The 21,669-nt window shown below is 41.0% G+C and overlaps 2 protein-coding genes across 6 annotated transcripts in view; one reads left to right on the forward strand and one right to left on the reverse strand.

The window, feature by feature from the left end:
- Window positions 1-433: 433 nt before the first annotated feature.
- SPX (spexin hormone) lies at window positions 434-10,402 on the forward strand. Of its 4 annotated transcripts, none has more exons than XM_055566162.1 (6): window positions 434-583; window positions 983-1,063; window positions 1,275-1,332; window positions 1,838-1,900; window positions 3,553-3,706; window positions 8,915-10,402. In XM_055566162.1, exons 1-5 carry the CDS (start codon window positions 578-580, stop codon window positions 3,681-3,683), a joined length of 339 nt encoding a protein of 112 aa, XP_055422137.1. In that variant the 5' UTR covers window positions 434-577; the 3' UTR covers window positions 3,684-3,706; window positions 8,915-10,402. The 4 variants fall into 4 exon arrangements, with proteins under 4 accessions (XP_055422137.1, XP_055422135.1, XP_055422138.1 ...); XM_055566160.1 differs by having other exon boundaries at window positions 3,553-3,636; XM_055566163.1 differs by lacking the exon at window positions 1,838-1,900 and having other exon boundaries at window positions 3,553-3,636.
- A 5,001-nt stretch (window positions 10,403-15,403) lies between these two features.
- GYS2 (glycogen synthase 2) overlaps window positions 15,404-21,669 on the reverse strand; it is a 58,347-nt gene continuing 52,081 nt past the window's right edge. For both annotated transcript variants that reach the window (XM_055566164.1, XM_055566165.1), the window contains exons 14-16: window positions 20,267-20,430; window positions 18,905-18,985; window positions 15,404-16,336 (exon numbers count right to left, since the gene is read on the reverse strand). In XM_055566164.1, the coding sequence (XP_055422139.1) occupies window positions 16,115-16,336; window positions 18,905-18,985; window positions 20,267-20,430 (467 nt within the window). In that variant the 3' untranslated portion in view covers window positions 15,404-16,114. The remainder of the gene's footprint in view (window positions 16,337-18,904; window positions 18,986-20,266; window positions 20,431-21,669) is intronic.

The following is a 21,669-nucleotide window of genomic DNA, read 5'->3' on the forward strand; positions in this document are numbered from 1 at the left end:
TTTTTGATTCATGTTTGTGTCCCATGGGATGTCTGATACACAGTAGGCATTCCATAAATATTTGTTAAATAACTGAATTGATAATTAAGTGAATGACTGATGTCATATTCCATTGAGATTCCCTAACCTTTTCATTCCTATCCAAATGACTCATCTTTACTCACTGGTGATAGCTTGATAACTAGTTATCTAAGACAAGTTTTGTTCATTTACTTTTGATTCTGCCTGGGGTTATTAAACATTCTTTTAATGATAATAATAATAATGCCTTGAAAATCTAGTAAGAAAACCAAAGATTATGATGCTGATATACTCAGAATATCTCCTGGCTGATGTGGGCAGTAAATGATGTTCACCCATCAATCATTTTTCCACTTCCTGCAACTGAATCTCCCTGGAGGAGTCATCAGATGCTCTCAATCTTGAAGATTGACAGGAAGTCCCTGCAGACACCAACTCTATGCAACATCAAGAGGGATCCTTGACACTGAGATTTAAAAGCCCCATTCTCAGAACAAGATTTAGAAAACTCACAGGCTAAGTTCTAGTTATCGCAGCTTCTGGAAAGGTGCAGAACATGAAGGTAAGGAAAAGTTTTATTTGAGACTTTCTAGCTATTTTATAAAAAGCTGTATAGTGTTTTTTTTTTTAACTTTCATGTTTAATGTGTTTCAGAGTCAAACATTATGCCCTTAAAATATCAGATTCATTTGATTTTACAAAGAAAAAAATTCACTTATTCTCTTAAATCCTCGTTTGGGTTAAATAATTAAAATAAAATATTTCTAAATAATTTTTTAAAAAGATCTCTTTGTGAATTAACTAGATGATAAACTGGGGAACTCCCTTCCCCCCTACACTCTGAGTGCTAAAACAGAACATAGCAAATAAAAAAAAGGGGGGGGGGTGTAATTGTCCAGGAGCGAAGGAAAAAAGTAGAAGATTCTATAGGCACAGAAATAACTTTGATCTTTTCATGCAGGGATTCAAAAGTCTGGTGGTAATGACCTTGACCCTCTTCCTGGTGTTTTCTTTCATGGGAAATTGCAACAGTGCTCCGCAGGTAATCACAAGCAAAAATTGGGGCTCCTCTATGCGCTGGGTACGTCCTTCCTTCCTTCTTCCCTCCCCTCTATTTCTTCCCTTCTTTTCCTTCTTTCTTCTCCTTCCTTCCCTTCCCTTTCTTTCGTTCCCTCCCCTCCCTTCTGGTTTATTTCTAATGCTGGGCTGGGCAGCAACGCCTCACTAACTGCTTTCCTCTTCTTGGGTTGTAGAGACTCTTTGAGAGAAGGAACTGGACTCCTCAAGCTATGCTCTACCTGAAGGGTGCACGTATGTTCCAAACACTTTGCTCTTCTGACAGTGGTAAAGGGAGAGCCTTAGGGGCGCATGAATCCGTGGGACAGATGGAGACCTGCGGGGAGAGAATACTATCGAGGTTGTTCCCATAAATAATTGAGGTCATCCTGGTCTCAGTTAATCAAGGAGAAATGTCGGGGGTGGAGGTGGGGGTGGGGTGGGGGGGATAATCAGAAATCCTCTAACCAAAACCGGAAGGTAGTTGGCTCTTGCTCAAAGAAAGATTGGGGTTTCCCAGGCACACCGCCCTGGCTGGTGAGCGAGACCGCCACCCCTTCCGAAGCGCTGGGGGAGGCGCGCGGCTTTCCCGGTGGTCTCTTTCCCCTACCGCGCTGGGGACCCGGAGGCCCGGAGGCCCGCAGCCCCGCGCGCCCCGGGTGGGAGCACCGGCCTCGCCGCCCCGGCTCGCCCGCTCCTGGTCCGGAAACTCCCACCGGTCGGGCCGGGCGGGCGCTGAGCCCTTGTCTCGCCTTGGCAGAGGGGCGCCGCTTCCTTTCCGACCAGAGCCGGAGGAAGGACCTCTCCGACCGGCCGCCGCTCGGTGAGTGCGCCGGAGCCAGGAGGCCGCGGGCGCCAGAAGACCGCGCGGGTCGGGAGGGCGCACTACGCCCCCGGGAAAGCGGGCTCCGGGGCCGCCCAAGGGAGAGCCGGCCCCGCCCAGGCCGGCTGACCTTAAGGATAGAGATCCGGTGGCGGGAGCGGGGGTTCCGCTCCAGACAGCCGGGGATGGGGGGAGTGGCGGGGCGGGGGGAAGGGCGGAGAGGTCAGGATGGGTATGAGAGCTGTGCGCCTGCCCCTAGAAATGTGCCTGCCGTTTAACGCAGGGTCTTTTCAAGATTTCCTTTAAACTCTGTTGTTACAAATGTTATCATCGTCGTCATTATTATAATAGTGCTTTGCCTAAAAACTTCAAACGCCTCTGTTTTATTACTGAAAAGAACTATCAAAAGGTTCAAAGCCAGAAATAGTGAAGAAGTGGGGGGCCTTTAAGGATGGAGCCGGAGACTCTTTCATGATAAACTTTCCACGCCGTTGGATTAAAAAATAGCAATATCATTCATTTTGATAAGCATTCAAGATTGCTGAAAATTACCAAGTCTACTCGTTTTGAAAAATACCAAACACTGTTTTGAGCACGTAGTAGGTGCTTATCAAATTTTGATTTACCTTCTTCAAGCCGGCACCTTATTTACTGTAGGAGGGTAAGGTTTGTTTTCCCACTTCTGTAGATCCCCAAAAATCGTGGTTTGTGTTGAATCAGGACGGTCTGTCTTCCATCAACTTAGGTTTGAAATAGTTTTGAATATTTTTCAGATTCTCTTTCAGTCAAATAATTTCCTTATATGTGGCCCAAAAAGTAGATTATTTTCTCAAACTGCTTTGGAAGGAGTAAAAAAGAACTAGACTCCAGGCAGTGTGTGTGTGTGTATGTGTGTGTGTGTGTGTTAGTCATTCAGTCGTGTTTGACTCTTGCAACCCCACCGGGCTTCTCTGTCCAAGGAAATCTCCAAGCAGAAATACTGAGTGAGTTGCCATTTCCTCCTCCAGGCGATCTTCTTGACCCAGGGATCAGACTCCAGGCAGAGTCCCCTCTAAACTTTTCCACTCAGGCATCCCATTTTAACCTCTGAGGGGGAAAATTCCTCCTGGGCTCTTTATCTTAATCCTCCTTGCTTTAGTGAAATTTGCTGTAGTATATAGTTTAAATTCTCTTCCATTCCCTGTCATAATATAACCAACTGTAAGTAATGTCCAAGGAAAGTGTGAAATGTTTCAACTTGTAAAAATCAGTCTGTGCAAGGGGCTCTTTGCTGAGCAATCAAAAAGCTATTTCACAGAGATTTTTCTAGTATTATAGCATAGTGGAATAAGACTTATCTATATAAAAAAAAAAAAAGACTTATCTATATGAATATTTAGGATTCCCTGGTGACAGATGGTAAAGAATCTGCCTGCACTGCAGGAGACCAGGATTTTATCCTAGGGTCGGGAAGATGCCCTGGAGAAGGGAATGGCAACCCACTCTAGTATTCTTGCCTTCTAGTATTCTTGCCTGGGGAATCCCATGGATAGAGGAGCCTGGTGGGCTCCATGAGGTTGTGGAGTTGGACACGACTGAGCAACTAACAGTTACTTACTTATATGAATGTTTAAATGCTAATAGAACCTGTATATGTTTTTTCATTTCTCCAGAAAGACGAAGCCCAAATTCCCAACAACTAACTCTTCCAGAGGCAGCAGCTGTACTATTGGCTTTTTTGCAGAAACCACAAGAAGGTACAAGCATAGTGAACTCTTTTACCTGCAGGACAGAGAAGCTTTGAGTGCTTTGGAGATTCTGTGTTGAGTACGACAACGTTGCTTTTATTTATTTAGATTTTAAAAAATAATTAACAGTTGCCCAGGCCATCAGAAATTCACAGAGATGTTTATTATTTACAGACTACCATATTTCTCATTATAGTGAGTCCCAAGAATGTAAAAACATTTCCTTGATGAGATGGTGGGATTTCATGTTAATTCCATAATCCATAGCCTTTTGGAACTTTTATTTCTCTTAGAACCCTAGAGACTCCAACTTCATTATTTTATATTGGAAAAAACTGAGGCCAAGTAATCACAAATACAATTACTTGCTATTAAAATTTGAAGCAAATGAAATAGCTGAAAATCATTCATGTTTAACTTACAAACAGGGCAGTTTCTTATGGTTCACCCTAAGAGATACGGGCTAGTTCTGATGCTAAATGCTAAACTTGTGTGATTTGTGTTTCACTATTCAACTTCTTGGATTTTCCCAATGGCTCAGTGGTTAAAGAATCTGCCTGCAGTGCAGGAGACACAGGGATACTCAGGTTTGATCTCTGGGTTGGGAAGATCCCCTGTAAGAGGAAAATGGCAACCCACTCCAGTATTCTTTCCTGAAAATTCCATGGACAGAGGAAACTAGTGGGCTACGGTCCACGGGGTCGCAAAGAGTCGGACATGAATGAGCAACTGAGCATGCACACATACAGCTTCTTGCATGCCAGGATTAGGTGTGATCTTCAAATAGAGATTCTCTGTCCCTGTGGCATTAAAACCACTATTTGCATTAAGGCATCTTGTAACACATTAGCCTGGACTTTGGAATATAACAGAACTGGGTTCAAATCCTGGCCTGACTGTTTTTCTATCTGGGTGGCCTTAGTGTCATTATTGCTAAAAAGGAATAATGACATCCATGGGCAGGGTTGCTCTAAGAGCCAAATGAAACAAAGTATGTAATTTTTTATTAGTGTTAACAATAGAGGTCATCAAAGCATAATAAATAGACCTAGACATTTTGCTCTCAAAAACTGTAATGATGCCATATTTATGATATGATTTAAATGATAAAATGTATTTAAAAAATACAGTGAGTAGTGTGTGCTCAGTCGTGCCTGACTCTGAGACCCCATGGACTGTAGCCGACCAGACTCCTCTGTCCATGGGATTTCCCAGGCAAGAATACTAGAGTGGATTGCCATTTCTTCCTCCCAGGGATCTTCCTGACTGAGGGATCGAGCCGGCATCTCCTGAATTGGCAGGTGGATTCTTTACCACTGAGCCACCTGGTAAGCTCCCTGGTGGGTCAGAGCACAAACTGCTGGTCTGCTGCTCTGACCCTTGTGCTGATGAAGAAAACCCTGTGCTCACTGCCTGGTATTGGATGGGCAATGTCTGGGAAAGGAAGAGAGCAGGAGGTTCTTTCTGGCTTCAAACTTATGGCTTTGTTGTGGAAAAACAAAATAAAAACAACCCTACAAGAAGCAAATTGAAGAGACAGGGATAAAGAAGTCTTTTGAACTCAGAGCAAGGTGGGAGTTGACTTGGTTGCGTGGAAGAGGTTATACTACTCAATTCAGCAAATCTGCATTGATGTCTGCTAGGTTCCAGGCACTGTGGCAGATAGAGAAAAAAGTAGGTTAAACAAAAAAGTAAAATGAGTGGTGGTGGTCCAGTGGTTCAGACAGCATCTCCTGCATTGGCAGGCAGATTCTTAACCACTAGCACCACCTGGGAAGCCCAATACATTTATTAATAATTGATTCATCCATACTAAGTGAATACCTCCTAAGATTACCCACCACTATCATCCATACTTTACAGATGAGGAAACAGAAGCACAGAAAGATTGAGTAGCTTGCCCACTCTCAGGAGGCAGGGACATACTAGAACTGGGCTGAGAAATAGGAGGTAGCTGATTCTTCATCAGAGAATTAATCATACGGTCTATGGATTTTTAGCAGAGAGAGAACATGGTAAAGGAAGATGTAACTGGTTATGGCTTATAGGGTAACCATCAGAGCAGGAACAATAGCTATAGTATGAGAACATCTACCGTGTGTCAGATGTTAATGTCATCCTTGAGGCTCGGAAAACTGAACCTTTCTGGGGTGTATAGCCTTTCCTAAGGCCACGCGGTTATTAAGAAGTGATATGGGGAGTTTAACTCACGGCTGTGGGCATCTGTAACTCTTGCCATCTCTCAAATGGATGGTGATAAGAGGAAGGCTGGAGAGGGGAGTCAATGAGAAACTAAGGCAGTCATTCGGGAGCGGAGTCATGAGGTCAGCAGGAATGGAGGCTCTATGCTGAGGCATACCACAAGGAGAGCAGATAACACAGGGTAACTATTTGCTAAAAGCATAACACAGAATGGATAAGCAACCAGGTCTTACTGCATAGCACAGGGAGCTATCAAATATAGCAGAATGCTTAGTAAGAGTACAGAAATCAAAGGAGGAAGAAGATTGTGTTGGGTAGGAAGGGTCGTTAAAGAGGAATGGGATGGGGGCGTGGGAGGGAGGCTCAAGAGGGAGGGGATATATGTATACTTATAACTGATTCACACTGTACAGCAGAAACTAACACAGCATTGTAAAGCAGTCATCCTCCAATTTAAATTTTTTTCAATTAAATAGTAATAAAATAAATTGTAGTTCACAAATCTTTCCCTTGCCCTGCCCAGTGGTAAGATTTACTGCTGCTATGCCCATTCTGAAACCTTGTTTGGAGGGAATTTGGGAAAGGAAATTAAACTGCAGAGTTAAGAGAAAGTGGGCGCTTGCTGGCATGGCCTTCAGAATTCTTGCAATGAAAAGATGAGAAATAGTTGAGTCATGGGTAGAAGATGCTGCATCCAACATTTGGCATTCTTAGTGATTTTTGAAGTCAGTAGGAGGACAGCACAAGTAGAGATGAGGGGATCATGAAGTCTGAGATTTCATTGCTGGGAAGATTTGCAGAGCCAGAAAGGAAAGTGAGCTGGAAGGGAGAAAGGAGAGCTCGTTTTAAAGAGAAAGAGAAGGTAAACTTCCCTGACAGTCCAGTGTCTAAGACTTTGAACTCCCAAGGCAGGGGGCTTCTGGTCAGGGAACTAGATCCCACATGCCACAACTCAGACCTAGCACGGCCAACTAAATTAATAAATATTTTTTAAAAAATAAAGAGGAGGAGAAGGATCTTCATTAAAAACTACAGAAGGATTTGACTCTAGGTCTCCATTTCAAGTCTTTTGGAAAAATAAATTCAATTTAGTTCTTTAAGTTTCTGAAGTGGCTTGTCTCTGATGATGAAATTAGAAAACAAAATTTTATTAGTCTAAATTGATGGGAAATTTTGGATTCTTACATGATAGATTAATCAGTGTTCATCTTTATATTTTTATTCTGAAGTCCCTAGATATGATTTGGACTGACTCTTTGCAATCCCATGGGAATTCTTCAGGCCAGAGTAGATAGACTTACTGGAGTAGATAGACTTTCCCTTTTCCAGGGGATCTTCCCAACCCAGATGAGCCACAAGGGAAGCCCTTATTTTAAGTAGTGGATTATTATTTTAATGGTGGATATACAGGGATGATTCCTTTCTTGGCTTATTTTTCCTTTCCTTTAAATACACTGCTGCTGCTGCCACTAAGTCACTTCAGTCGTGTCAGACTCTGTGTGACCCCATAGATGGCAGCCCACCAGGCTCCCCCGTCCCTGGAATTCTCCAGGCAAGAACACTGGAGTGGGTTGCCATTTACTTCTCCAATGCATGAAAGTGAAAAGTGAAAGTGAAGTCGCTCAGTCGTGTCAGACTCTTAGTGACCCCATGGACTGCAGCCGACCAGGCTCCTCCGTCCATGGGATTTTCCAGGCAAGAGTACTGGAATGGGGTGCCATTGCCTTCTCCCTTTAAATACACACTACCCTATATAAAACAGATAACTATTAAGGACCTACTGTATATCACAGCGGAGAAAGAAATGGCAACCCACTCCAGTGTTCTTGCCTGGAGAATCCCAGGGATGGGGGAGCCTGGTGGGCTGCTGTCTATGGGGTCGCACAGAGTTGGACACGACTGAAGCGACTTAGCAGCAGCAGCAGCAGCAGTATAGCAGAGAACTCTACTCAATACTCTGTAATGACCTGTATGGGAAAAGAAGTGGATACATGTATATGTGTAACTGATTCACTTTGCTATACAGAAGAAACTAACACTATAATAAATTTTTTTTAATGTTTTAATTTAAAGAGTAAATAGAGCAGCTGATTATCTGCAGTACTTTGAAGTTTGATAGCAATTCAGATTAAACTAACTCAGATATTCCAACTATAATGTTACTAACTAGAGGAAAGTGTTTTTCTCTAGAGATGACCTTAGACAAAATGAACAGTGAAATTTTGCCTCTGGTAACTTCCTTTCCCTTCTGCATTGTCAGTTTCAGCCCTTAGACCCAGTTTTAATTCTAGGAACCTAGTGTCCCCTCAGTATGTTCCCACACAAGAGGTGATTCCTCCTGCTCTGAAGTTTTGCAGTCCCATCCAACTAACAAATGTCCCTTCTTTTTGTCTTCCTTCCATCCCAGGCCTCTAGTTGAGCTAATAAGAGAATATGTGTTCCTTTGGCATCTTTCCTAACCAAAGTGCATTTTAATAGGAAATATAGAAACAGTGGGACTTCCCAGGTGGTGCTAGTGGTAAAGAATCTGCCAGCCAGTGCAGGAGATCTAAGAGACTCAGGTTCGATCCCTGGATCAGAAGATCCCCTGGAGGAAGTCATGGCAACCAACTCCAGTATTCTTGCCTGGAGAATCCCATGGACAGAGGAGCCTGGCAGGCTACAGTCCATAGGGTCGCACAGAGTCAGACATGATTAGCATGCAAATTAGCATGCATGCATGCATAGAAACAATACCTTGCTTCGAGTGCATGGTTCCACTAGGGAATATTTTAGACACGAGGCATATTTAGAGAAAGACATGTGGCCATTTTGGATTTCTACTAAACACACCATGTAAATTCATTCACTGTGGCGACCCACATGTTAGATATGAATTCTATGATGGGTCCCAAGCTGAGGGAGGAAATTTTTTAACAAAATCAATCAGAATCCAATTAGGGGGCATTCCGTAGCAGAGGCCATGAGTTGACATAATGTAAGGGGGGCAAATCAAATGTTTACTTCCTGAAATTCTCTTCATCTTGTGTCTTCTTCTTGTAAAAAAACAGGATGTGTTTATGTTATGTATTTTTTTCCCTTACAGCTGGAGATGAAAACTTGGATCAAACCAGATTCCTAGAAGACAGTCTGCTAAACTGGTGAAAATATAACAGATTCCATTCAATTATCATTCTATTCTTGTTGAAAACATGAACCATGTAAATAAAGCCTGTGGACCCTTTTCCCTTCATTTGTAATCTTAGGAACATGTGCAGCCAGTTTTATTCTTCCAGAAGGTAAAGTGATGCTGCGTTCTTAGAACATCACTGCTTTCTCCATGATTTCAGGTCCTATTTAGATCACCTGGTGTCTTACTCTTGAATTTAACCCATTTATAGTTATTAGGTTGAAGACTCTTTAGAGTGTTCCTTCTTTTTGTTACAATACCCATCTTGATTTAATCATTCTTAGTTGTGGTTTTGTTTTTTTTTTTTCCATTTTATTACCCACTTGCATTGTCTTAGCACTCAACAGTGAATCTCTTCTCCTTTCCCCACTTTCTTCACCTCCAAGGAGAGAGAGGTGGGAAGCATGGGAGGATGAGAAAGAGTGAAATGTGATTGTTAGTATCCAGGAGAGGTGAGTTGTCAGGAAGGGAACCAGGGGGGATGACTGGGAAGAAGCCCTGTGATCAGACACGACACTCTGGTTGCTGAGGGAGGGGGACCCTTGGTGAGGCAGGAGCCAGTGGAAGGTTCTACAGTGGGGTGCTCTCCCTGTGCTCTCTGGGGATTTCCGTGAATTCAGTTTAGAAACGAGGATCTAAAAGTTACTGGAAAATAAGATGGAAACATACTCCACTCCTGGATATATTGTACAAAAGAAATGAATCATTTTTTTTAGAGCCATTTTCCTTGGCTAAGCAGATTCAAAGATTGCTTACTCTAACTGTCTAGAACTTTAGGCTTTATTTGCCCCTGGAGGAGGAAACAGCAACCCACTCCAGTGTTCTTGCCTGAGAAATCTCAAGGACAAAGGAGCTTGGCAGGCTGCAGTTCACAGGGTTGCAAAGAGTCAGACATGACTGAGAGACCGAGCACGCACTAGACTTTATTTGCATTAAAACATAACATAAAGGCACTCCGAGAATGTAAGTGCATGATACAAGGCCTAGTTTATTCAGTTTTTAAAGTCAACTATAAAGTCGACAGTTTTTCAGTACTGTCTGAAAAATAAAATATGCACTACCTACAGCAAGCATATGGTATTTATTTGGAATTACAATATGACCAGCATGTCAATTATTTATGACTTAATTAATTGAAAGTTGTTACTGATAATTGTCATAAGTGGAAAGCATTGTCAATTCTTATTATCACCAGTATATAAGCTATTAGTGAGTAGGTAAAGAATATCATTATATGAATGTCTCTGTAACTTGGAATTACAGTTTTACTGTATTAAGTAAACAAAACCCTATATGTAAGATTTGTCTGTATCTCATTTCATAATTGAATAATGAAACTGTTTTCAAGTTAATGTAACACGGATCTCTGCCAAAAACGTAATATGCTAGCATTAAAAAATTCTTTGTGGCATTAAAATAGACGCCTGTCATTAATTATTATTTGATTTTAAAGTGGATTTTCTAGACAGTATAAATGTCCAGTCTGTTGAGAATTATTTACTCAGCTGACATAGACTTGCACATTTGAACTACTTAAATACTACGTCTATTTGGAGAATACATTTAAAGTCTATCTTACAAAGTAATTCTTCCACCTAAAACAATCTCAAGCATTTCTCACTAAAACAGAGCTTTTCAAAGCTGTCTAAATGGCCAACAGCTGTTAAAATATTACCAGCTCCAATATTAGAAGTATTTGAATTTCCTGAACATTTTTCTGTTATAAAGATGTGCTCATTAACACAGTAGTTGCATAAAGACCCCTATGCCTGGTTTGCTATAACTTTGTATCTCTCCTGGAGTGTCTTTGCAATTCTCTTCATTTCTGCCTTTTCAAAACCGAAATGAATTAAGTGATCAGTGGTCAAAATCTTTCACATTGTATGACTTGTATTTTATTTACAATTTTTCAGAATTATTCAACTTTCTGCTTTACTTTTTAAAAAATTTGAGTATAGTTGCTTTATCCCTAAAGAAGGGTATGGCAACCCACTTCAGTATTCTTGCCTGGAGAATCCCATGGACAGAGGAGCCTAGAAGGTTACAGTTGGTATGGTTGCAAAGAGTTGGACACAACTGAAGCGACTTAGCACGCATGCATGCATAGTTGCTTTATAATGTTGTGTTAGTTTCTGCTGTACAACAAAGTGAATCTGCTATATATATATGTATATATGTATATATATATATATATATATATATATATATATATATACATATATCCCCCCTCTTCAGCCTCCCTCCCACCACCCCCCATCCCACACCTCTAGGTCATCATATAGCAACTTCACACTAGCTATCTATTTTGCACATGGGTAATGTATATACATGAGTGTTACTCTCTCAATTCATCCCACCTCCCTTTGAGTAACTCATCTCACCTCTCAATTCATTCCACCCTCCTCTTCCCCCTGCCCCTCATGTCTACAAGGCCATTCTCTACGTCTGCGTCTCTATTCCTACCCTCCACGTAGGATTGTTTGGCTTGTACTTTAAAATTGGGAAATATTTGCCTCCTATCCATGTCCATGTCCTAAAATACCCCACTTGTGGATTGGCCTCGCAGCCACTTTCACACCATCCAGTTGCTCTCTCCCTCTTTGCCTCTATATCCTTCTTCCCCTGTGGCTACGTGGCCTCCAGGTGAGCTCTCAATTATCTTCTGTTTCCCTGGGTTTCCCCAGTGGATGTTTTCTCTCCACCAATCCACACATCACCATGGTGATCCTAAGCAAGGAGAGAAGGAGATAGGTCCTAACAGGTTACCTCCAAGTAGCATTTCTTCTTTATCTGCTGATGAGAAATAAAAGTCTATATCCTACCAACCCTGAGTTACATTATTTTACCTTGGCCTCAGGACAAAGGGCAATTGGGACTGCAACTTGCTGGCTTCCTCTTACTGGACTATAAATTCCTTAAGGAAATGTTCATGTCCGATTTGATTTGATCCTTACAACCACAATGTGAAATGGGCAACTGTGTCTCCCACATTACTTCAGAGAAATTTTGTCTCCCCCTAAGATGTCTCTTTGAATATCTTCAAGTATATACTTAACCAATCCCTCTTCTGAGACCTCCTGAAAAGCTATTTGAATAGCACTTGCAATATTTTATATTCCCATCTGTATATGTAAAGCCAGTTCTATTCACCCTTCTTCCTACCATAGAAGAAAGGGTCGTACAATGCATAAAAAAAAATTCTTGCTGTCAGCTGTTCAAGCACACAATTTTCTATAGTTCCTGACCTCCAGTTTATGGATACATACATTTTTTTCTTTCTTTTTTTTTTTTTTTTTGGCCTCGCTCCATGGCATGTAGGAATGTTGTTCCATAATCAGGGATTGAACCCACATCTGCTGCATTAGAAGCGTAGAGTCTTAACAACTGGACCACCAGGGAAATCCCACACATTCTTTATTTTTTTCTTTTTTTATACATAGATTGTTTAAGAACATCAACTTTCTTATCTTTGTTTCTTTCATTAAAATCGTGTATAAGGCACTGTGATAGGCACAGAGTCATCTAATGATCCCATTGGTTGCTCCTCACTGAGCTTTGACAAACTTGGGAAAATGACAACTAAACACTGAGTTTTGTCAGTCTTGGGGGAACAACAACTAAACACTGAACTTTGTAAGTCTTGGGGAAAGAACAACTAAGCACTGAGCTTTGTCAGTTTTGGGGAAATGACAACTAAGTGCCTGGAGCAAGGGGTTGGAGTCAGATGGCAGCAGCTGTCTGAACAGAGGACCAAATGCAGGGTAGAAATCGATTCCTACACATGCCACTGGAAGCCAAGTGTTTGCAAATCAGTCTTTCCCCATGACCTATACCATCTGTACTCATTTCTAATCAGAAAACTATTCTTTCATTTTAAAAACAACTTGAATTTTAAAGTTTTATATTAAGAAGTTATATCTTCTATAGAGTTCATGCTTTCAACCACTTACCAATCAAGAGGATCACTTGAATACACACATCACAACATCACATCACTTTACCAGGGATATAGTCTCATGGTTATTGCAACAGTGAAACCCATTTTTATCATGAGATCTTTCTGGTGCTTCAGCAAATGGGTATTTGAATTGTAATACAAATCTATTTCATATTTTGTTTTTCTAATCTCCTCTGCAGAGCTTTCCAAACTGCTCTGCAGATGCTGGGTTAGTTGGAATCCATTGGGCATTTTTTAAGGAGTAGGCTTTAGGTAACTTATTTTCCTTCCCCACAAACCTCTAAGTGAGGGAGTTTGCCATGATCTTCCATTTTGGTCTGAGATGTTGCTAATGTCTGTCATTCTTCTACTCTCCTCTAATTATGGGGCAATAGGAGAGCTGGAATTCAGTTTCCACTGGTCTTGCATAATCTGATTCCAGCTTGAGCTTCATGTAGCCCAGCATTTCTCATGATGTACTCTGCATACAAGTTAAATAAGCAGGGTGACAATATACAGCCTTGACGTACTCCTTTGCCTATTTGGAACCAGTCTGTCGTTCATGTCCAGTTCTGTTTCTTCTTGTCCTGCATACAGATATCTCAGGAGGCAGGTCAGATGGTCTGGTATGCCCATCTCTCTAAGAATTTTCCACAGTTTGTTGTGATCCACACAGTCAAAGGCTTTGGCGTAGTCAATAAAGCAGAAATAGATGTTTCTCTGGAACTCTCTTGCTTTTTTGATGATCCACCGGATGTTGGCAATTTGATCTCTGGTTCCTGGCCTTTTCTAAATCCAGCTTGAAGATCTGGAAGTTCTTTTAACTTATTTAACTTATATACAGAGTACATCATGAGAAATGTTGGACTGGATGAAGCACAAGCTGGAATCAAGATTGCTGGGAGAAATATCAATAACTTTAGATATGCAGATAACACCACTCTTATGGCAGAAAGTGAAGAACTAAAGAGCCTCTTGATGAAAGTGAAAGAGGAGAGTGAAAAAGTTGGCTTAAGTTCAACTTTCAGAAAACTAAGATCATGGCATCTTGGTCACATCACTTCATGGCAAATGTATGGGTAAACAAGGAAACAGTGACAGACTTTATCTTTTGGGGCTCCAAAATCACTGTCAATGGTGACTGCAGCCATGAAATTAAAAGATACTTGCTCCTTGGCAGAAAAGTTATGCCCAACCTAGACAGCATATTAAAAAGCAGAGACATTACTTTACCAACAAAGGTCCGTCTAGTCAAAGCTATGGTTTTTCCAGTAGTCATGTATGGATGTGAGAGTTGGACTGTGAAGAAGGCTGAGCGCCGAAGAATTGATGCTTTTGAACTGTGGTGTTGAAGACTCTTGAGAGTCCCTTGGACTGCAAGGAGATCCAACCAGTCCATCCTAAAGGAGATCAGTCCTGAATGTTCGCTTCCAACGAAGGACTGATGCTGAAGCTGAAACTCCAATACTTTGGCCACCTGATGCAAAGAACTGACTCATTGGAAAAGACCCTAATTCTGGGAAAGATTGAAGGCAGGAGGAGAAGGGGTCAATAGAGGATGAAATGGTTGGATGGCATCACTGACTCGATGGACATGAGTTTGAGTAAGCTCCGGGAGTTGGTGTTGGACAGGGAAGCCTGGTGTGCTGCAGTCCATGCGGTCTCAGAGTTGAACATGACTGAGCAACTGAACTGAACTGCATGATCTGATACACTCTCATTGTTTCTTTTCCTTTTTTAAAAAATTACAGGTTATGTATTTATTTATTTTTGGCTGTGCCGGGTCATGATTGCTGCACACAGGCTTTCTCTAGTAGCAGCAAGTGGGGACTACTCTTCTTTGTGGTGCGTGGACTTCTCATTGCAGTGGATCCCTTTGTTGTGGAGCATGGGCTCTAGGCACTTGGACTTCAGTAATTGTGGCCCATGGGCTTAGTTATGCCATGGCATGTGGAATCTCCCAGACCAGAGAACGAACCCATGTCCCCTGCATTGGCAGGAGGATTCTCAACCAATCTCAACCATTCTCAAACATGGACCACCAGAGAAGTCCCTATTTCTCTTCTTTTATTGCCATCAACAACCCAAAATTGAGCAGACCTAAAGAGTCTACAGACCTGGGCCAACCAATAAGCCAACCAAGGCGTTCTCTGTTATGGAAAAATAATCCACAAATGAATTTGGGGTTGGTATGTTTTTTGCCAATTTAGGTTTAACTACATTGAAAACATTAATATGTTTAACTACAACCATTCAACAATGTCTCAGAGACACTGTCCTTATTATAATAGACTCTCTATTTTCTTTTGCTAATATTTTTTAAAGATAGTTTTAAATGTTATCCTTCATAAGGCACTATTTTATAGTAAGTGTTTTTGAACATATTATTTAAATGCCTAAAAGAATTTTAAACAAGACATTATCAATGCAGTTAAACTTTAAATATTCATATATTTATTCATATGGATTTAACAATTTATCCCCTATGGAAGACTAACCAAGTTTTCAAAAAGACTTCCCTTTTACACAGTAGAAAAAACTGACATAGTCAGGTGGCACAGTACAGATGATAACATCTTCCCACCATTAATTTGAGAAGTGACCTTGTACATTAACATAGCAATATCTGGATTTTGGATAGCTATTGTCTTATGGAATTTGATTGTCTGCAAAAGTAAGCTTAAATTCATGGTTCTGATTCATGTGAAAAATAAAAATAATCACTAAAGACCAAATTATTTGAAATATATAGGTAGAACACATTCATGGCTAAGGTCAGGATCCTTTGGGGATGGGATGGCAGACTTGTTTAGCAGGTATAGAAGCTGTATAAACACTAACCAAAGGGTTATGGTGATGATAATTAAAAAATCAACATTAGGAAATGAAAATTCTTACCGCTTAAAGTAACCATTTTTAAAAACACTTCCAGTCTTCTTCCTATAATTAACACTCTTCCTCATGACCTAAATTGATTGGAGAAAAGGAATTGGGGAAAATAACTGGGATTTCATTATAAATTACAAAATTGCCATTGACTTAACCTCCTCCACTTTTTAGGCAAAGAATAAGTCCCAATGTAACACTGAGAGGAAGAGAATGAAACGTGTGGCATTTCCATTTCTATCAATAATCATTCTTACTACGTTCTAAGTTAGCCTGTTGGACTAGGGCGGAATTCAATTCTTGTATTCTCCGTGCTGCTTCTTCTTCTCACGAGGAACCTGACTCAGAGAAAACGGCGACTTGATATTTAACCGATCCCTTTCGGCCTCTTCCTCCTCGTCGTATCTCTCATCCTCATCGTCATCCTCCGCATCGCTGCTCTGAGGACTGGAGGCCTGAGATCCCGACGGAGAAGGTGGTACCGAGGGCGGCCTGGGATACTTAAACCCTTCAGTCTGCCAAAGCCAAAAATAAGACACGAAACATCAGAACGACTTCTTGATTTTTCAGTGAGGTAAACACTTGGCATGTGCATTTAATACAATCACAGCTGGATATTTTTTGTGGTCTGTTCAGGGGCTATTAATTTTTACTTAATTTGACTCTGGTACCACCAAGTTCAAGAGAGATTCTTTAAATAAATAGCTTCATTTTCCTGAGCACTGAAATGTGCCAGGTGCTATGTGTATGTGTGAGGGTATTTAATCTCCAACCAATCTGTTCCTCCTATTTACAGAAGAAAATTGAGGGTCCAAGAGGGTCCAAATGATTTGCTCAAGGTCATACAGCAAATGGTAGAGCAAAGATTGGTTCCAGAAGACCTGAATATTTTCAGAGCCTCTACAGACCTGGGCCAACTAATAGGTCAGTCAAGATGTTCACTGTGATCTAAGTGTAACAATTCTCAATTCTGGAAAAAACTAATCCATGGGTGAATGTGGGGTTTTTTCGGTCAGTTTAGGTTTAACTACATTTAAAACATCGTGCTGCAGTCCATGGGGTCACAAAGAGTCAGACATGACTGAGCGACTGAACTGAACTGAAAACATTGATACGTTTAACCACAATCATTCAGCAATGTCTCAGAGACACTGTCCTTATTATAATTAAGTAGGCTATTTTCTTTTTGCTAATATTTTTAGGATGATTTTTGGGATGATCTGGCTGTGATTACCCGAGAGCCCTTAATATCTACTGCCATGATACCCTGTTGAGATTATCAGTCTCTATTTCATCCTTCAGATTTATTCAACCAAACTGTAGAACATGGGCAGCCTGGATATCCATGGACAGCCACCATTAGAAAGATTCCTGGAAGCCAGGCCACTTCATTGACCTTGACATTCCACCGGTTCCATTTATTTCAGTTAATGAGCATTTATCACTAGGTTTTAATCAATTGCCCTTCTACCTAAGATGCACTGAGATAACTCACTGGATAGACAGGCACTGAGCACCACCTGTAGGACAGACACCCTAATGCCACTGGGGAAACAAAGACGAAAACCATGAGGCTTCATCCATCAGGAAGACAAATGTAACAGCACTTGCCATTCTGAATTTCAACTATTTTTAGACACTATTCTGTCATATATGTACAACCATTTCAAGACTCTGATACTTTACCTGAAAGCAATACAAAACAAGAGAAAAAAAAAAGCTGAGTCCTCTACTTAGCATAGGAGTTCTATACTTATTTAGTTGAATTAGTTGAATAAATGGATGAATATAGCTGAATTATTATTCAGGACAGTGACCGCCTCTAAATACTCTAAGCAAGTCACTCTGAGGACATGGACATGGGAACGGAAACAATCATGGACATGGGAACTGAAATTTATAAACTGAGGGATTTATGAAGCCCTTTCATTTTCTCTATTAGCAAATTTTACCTCAGGTTAGCTTTCTAGATCTGGTCCTAAAATCCCAAATAAAGGTGAATATAAGGTATTGGGAAAAATTGTTTATGGTAAAAACCACTCCTGATTGAAAAACTACATCTACATTTGGAGTATCTATAAATACTTGACAAAGATCTCTAGCTTTTAGAAATCCTTGAATTTGATGACTCGTATAATTGCTCACAATCCTTGCAGAGGCCACAGAAGCTTATCAATGAAGATTTACACGAGATGTTGGCTCTTGTGGGGCGTGGAACTACTAACTAAGCTAAAATAGATCCCATGATCAACGGCAGAGGTTTCATTTTTTTTCACCTAAGTGTTCACCTGATAGGGAGGGGACAGAGAAGTTTAGCTCTTGGACCACTGTGTAGACTTCTGTAAGGACTTATTCCACTGAAGAGAAATGTCTGATACTGCTCTACTTAGAGCTGTGTTTCCTTCTAAGTAAATGGATGACAAGTAGTCTCTTCTAGTCTCATGAATATAAATGTCTAAGGTGACTTTAGAGGAAGACTCCCTGGTGGGCATGGCTGAATGGAACAGAAATGGTCATCTAGTCCAATTTTTCTATGGTGCTTGAAGTCTCTCTATTATTCTTGCTGAGTCATCAACCAATATTTAAACATCTCCTTGAATAGCAAATTCACTTCTGATGAAAGTAGGCCAGTTTACTTTTCGACAGCTCTCAGTAGAACAGATGTCTCAGAGAAGTTTCAGGCACCAAAGCACGAGAGTTTTCATTTGAAAGTGCTTCTCCAGTGACACAAAGTAGCTGACTGCTGATCCTAGGTATGCTGCTACTGCTGCTAAGTCGCTTCAGTCGTGTCCGACTCTGTGCGACCCCATAGACGGCAGCCCACCAGGCTCCCCCGTCCCTGGGATTCTCCAGGCAAGAACACTGGAGTGGGTTGCTATTTCCTTCTCCAAGAGATCCTAAGTATAAACTAACTGAATTGAGGGCTTAGAGATGGTCTGACTTGTCAGTTTCTCTACTTGTTCTGTTGCAACACTATGAAAAAGCATAATAATTTGTGAGTTTAGCTACTTTCAAATAAAAGGACTTACTACACATAAACCATTTAGCTTTTAAAGCAAATAAACAATACATAAACTATTTACCGTTGGTGGTGATGTGGGTTCCATGTGGAATTTTTCTGGAAAGGCTCTGCTTAATGTCAGGTGCCTGGCATGCTGGTAATACTGTGATAGAAAATCAATCCGTGGTTAAAAAAACATTTATAGTTATATATTTATATCTCAGTGGCCAAATTATTATATAAAAATCTTATTCTCCCTCTTATAAATATATATAAAGTGGCAGATATTAGTCATCCTAAACTTAAGAATCAAAAAACCATGACATTGCTGTGTAATACTGGGAACTCAACCTGGTACTCTGTGACAACCTAGAGGGATGAGATGGGGGGTGGGAGGAAGGTCAAGAGGAGGGGATATATGTTTACTTATGGCTGATTCACATTTTATGGCAGAAAGCACCACAACATTCTAAAGCAATTATCCTCCAATTAAAAATAATTTTAAAAATATGGTAATTTATAGGTTTATTACTTTTCAGTGAAAAAGTAAAGAAATATTACCAAAAATTTGAAGGGAAGGCCATCCTTCTAAGTAAATGACTCTTACTTGAACTCTGAATTGAGCACAAAGGTGATTGAAAACACTTGTTTTATTCTCCAGAGAAGCAGTATGGTGTGGAAAAAAGCTGGGGCCTGAATAATCAGACAAAATTTAAATTGTGCTTCAGATATTAAGAAAGAAACATAACTTTTGCATGCCTTATCATCCTGCTTTCATTATAAGATGAAGACAGTAAAATTAATCTTCCAGGTAATAAGCGTAACTGTCAGCATTGGTGTGTGTGTATCCTCAGCTGATGGCTGCATCGTCATTTGTCAGCCAGAGTTCAGCAGTATATAAGCAGCTGCATTATGTGAAGGCAAAGTCAATTTAGTTTTTATTAAATCATCTAGTGCTAAGATGTATGAACATCTATCTGAGTATTTATAAACTTACTTCAGAATAGAAACGAGGTATTTCCTGTACCTGTCATTTGGAGAAACAAGATTAATCCCACTCCCCATTGTACTTGAGAAATGTGGTCATATTATCTCTTAGAGTGAAACAAAACAGGGACTTTCTTCTTGATGTTTTCCTCATCTTCATGAAACAATATCTGTCATGCATTAAGTTAAGCCCTAGCAATAGAATAATTGGTAAGATCATGGCTAGATCTCCCTGAACTGGCTGCTCTGGTCTCAAACTAAATATGCAGAATTGGAGTTAGGACTTTGCAAACTCACATCAAGTTAAAAGTAGTCATAGTAAGTACATGAGAACATCAGTGAGATCCTAACAATGATGATACAGATTGACCTTATAGATGGCAACTCAAATCAGATCTTTTATAGTCCAGGGGGGAATTTTAAAGTGGTCCTCTGTGTAGATCACAGACTTGCTTACTCTGCCTAAGTATCTCCAGTCCAGAAGATCTGAGAGCCTCTCGGTTCGATTCCTTTGAATAATCCTCTGGCGGCGTGACTGTTTGCAAAATCCATAGAGAAACTGAGTCAGCTGATTGCAAGAATCATCAGGTGAGCGGAACCGCCTGTCAACGATGTAAATTCCTGAGGGACACAAATACCAGAGCACAGGTAAAGGCAAGGCTAACCTTGGAGCATTTCTACTCCTGTTCCTTAGGATCCATCATGGACCGCATGCTTGTCCACTCCCTGACTCCCCTGCTGCTTCTGCTTCATCCTTTCCCTTCCAAGACTGTGTTTCTCCTGTGATTTCCTTCTAATAGCTCACAACTGTCACTAACACACAGCCAGCCAAATGAACGTTGCCATAAAAAACCTGGCACACCAGGGCTACCCCAGATCAGTGGTCATCCTTGGGGCTGCTGGCTAACCAGAGTCTCCAGGGTAAGGGCTGAATCTCGGTGCTTTTCAAGTTCCCCAGTGTCCCCACTGTGCACCACGGGGGTGAGACTACAGCTGTCACCCAAGGAAAGACAGCGCTGACAACAGGACTCTAAAAGACCAGAGAATCAGCATGTCCAGGCAGAGCATCCAGCCCATTCTAATTTTTCTTGCTGCTAGGCAACATGGACACAGAGATGGTGACACCATCTGCCATCTTAAATGTGAATTTTGATAACTCGGTAGTTGGAACTTACAAAATAATTATGCTGACCAATACACATACTCTAAAGCAATGGTTATCATAATATCACTTCCAGGTAATACAAGACCAAACCAGTTCAGAAAAATTAAAAGGTGAAAAGGAAAGATTTGTCCAAGTTTAGCACTCCTTTTGGAGAAGGGGATGGCTACCTACTCCAGTATCCTTACCTGGAGAATCTCATGGACAGAGGAACCTGGTGGGGTACAGAGTTGGACACGACTGAGCAACTAACACTTTCACTTTCACACTTTGTAGTTTGAGGCAATATATTCAATATTAATATCATCCTTATCTTTTCTATGGACCATATAAGTAATCTACTTTTAATCAACCAAGAAGTGTAAATATTAATTGGGGTTTCCCTACTGACTCAGCAGTAAAGAATCTGCCTGCAATGCAAGAGACCCAGGTTTGATCCCTGGATCAGGAAAATCCCCTGGAGGAGGGCATGGGAATCCACTCCAGTATTCTTGCCTGGGAAATCCCATGGACAGAGGAGCCTGGCGGGCTACAGTCCATGGGGTCACAGAGTCCAACACAACTTAGCGACTAAACAACAGCAAAAAAAAAAAAAAAACAATCATCATCGGGATAGTGTTAGAGTTGGGCTCTGTAAAGACTCTGTGCTTTGTTTGGTGAGGGGTCCCTTCTCCCTGGTTGGGTTCATGATGAAAAGC

The sequence above is a fragment of the Bubalus kerabau genome, chromosome 1 (genome assembly GCF_029407905.1).
Source record: "Bubalus kerabau isolate K-KA32 ecotype Philippines breed swamp buffalo chromosome 1, PCC_UOA_SB_1v2, whole genome shotgun sequence".
In the NCBI taxonomy this organism is placed as follows: domain Eukaryota; kingdom Metazoa; phylum Chordata; class Mammalia; order Artiodactyla; family Bovidae; genus Bubalus; species Bubalus kerabau.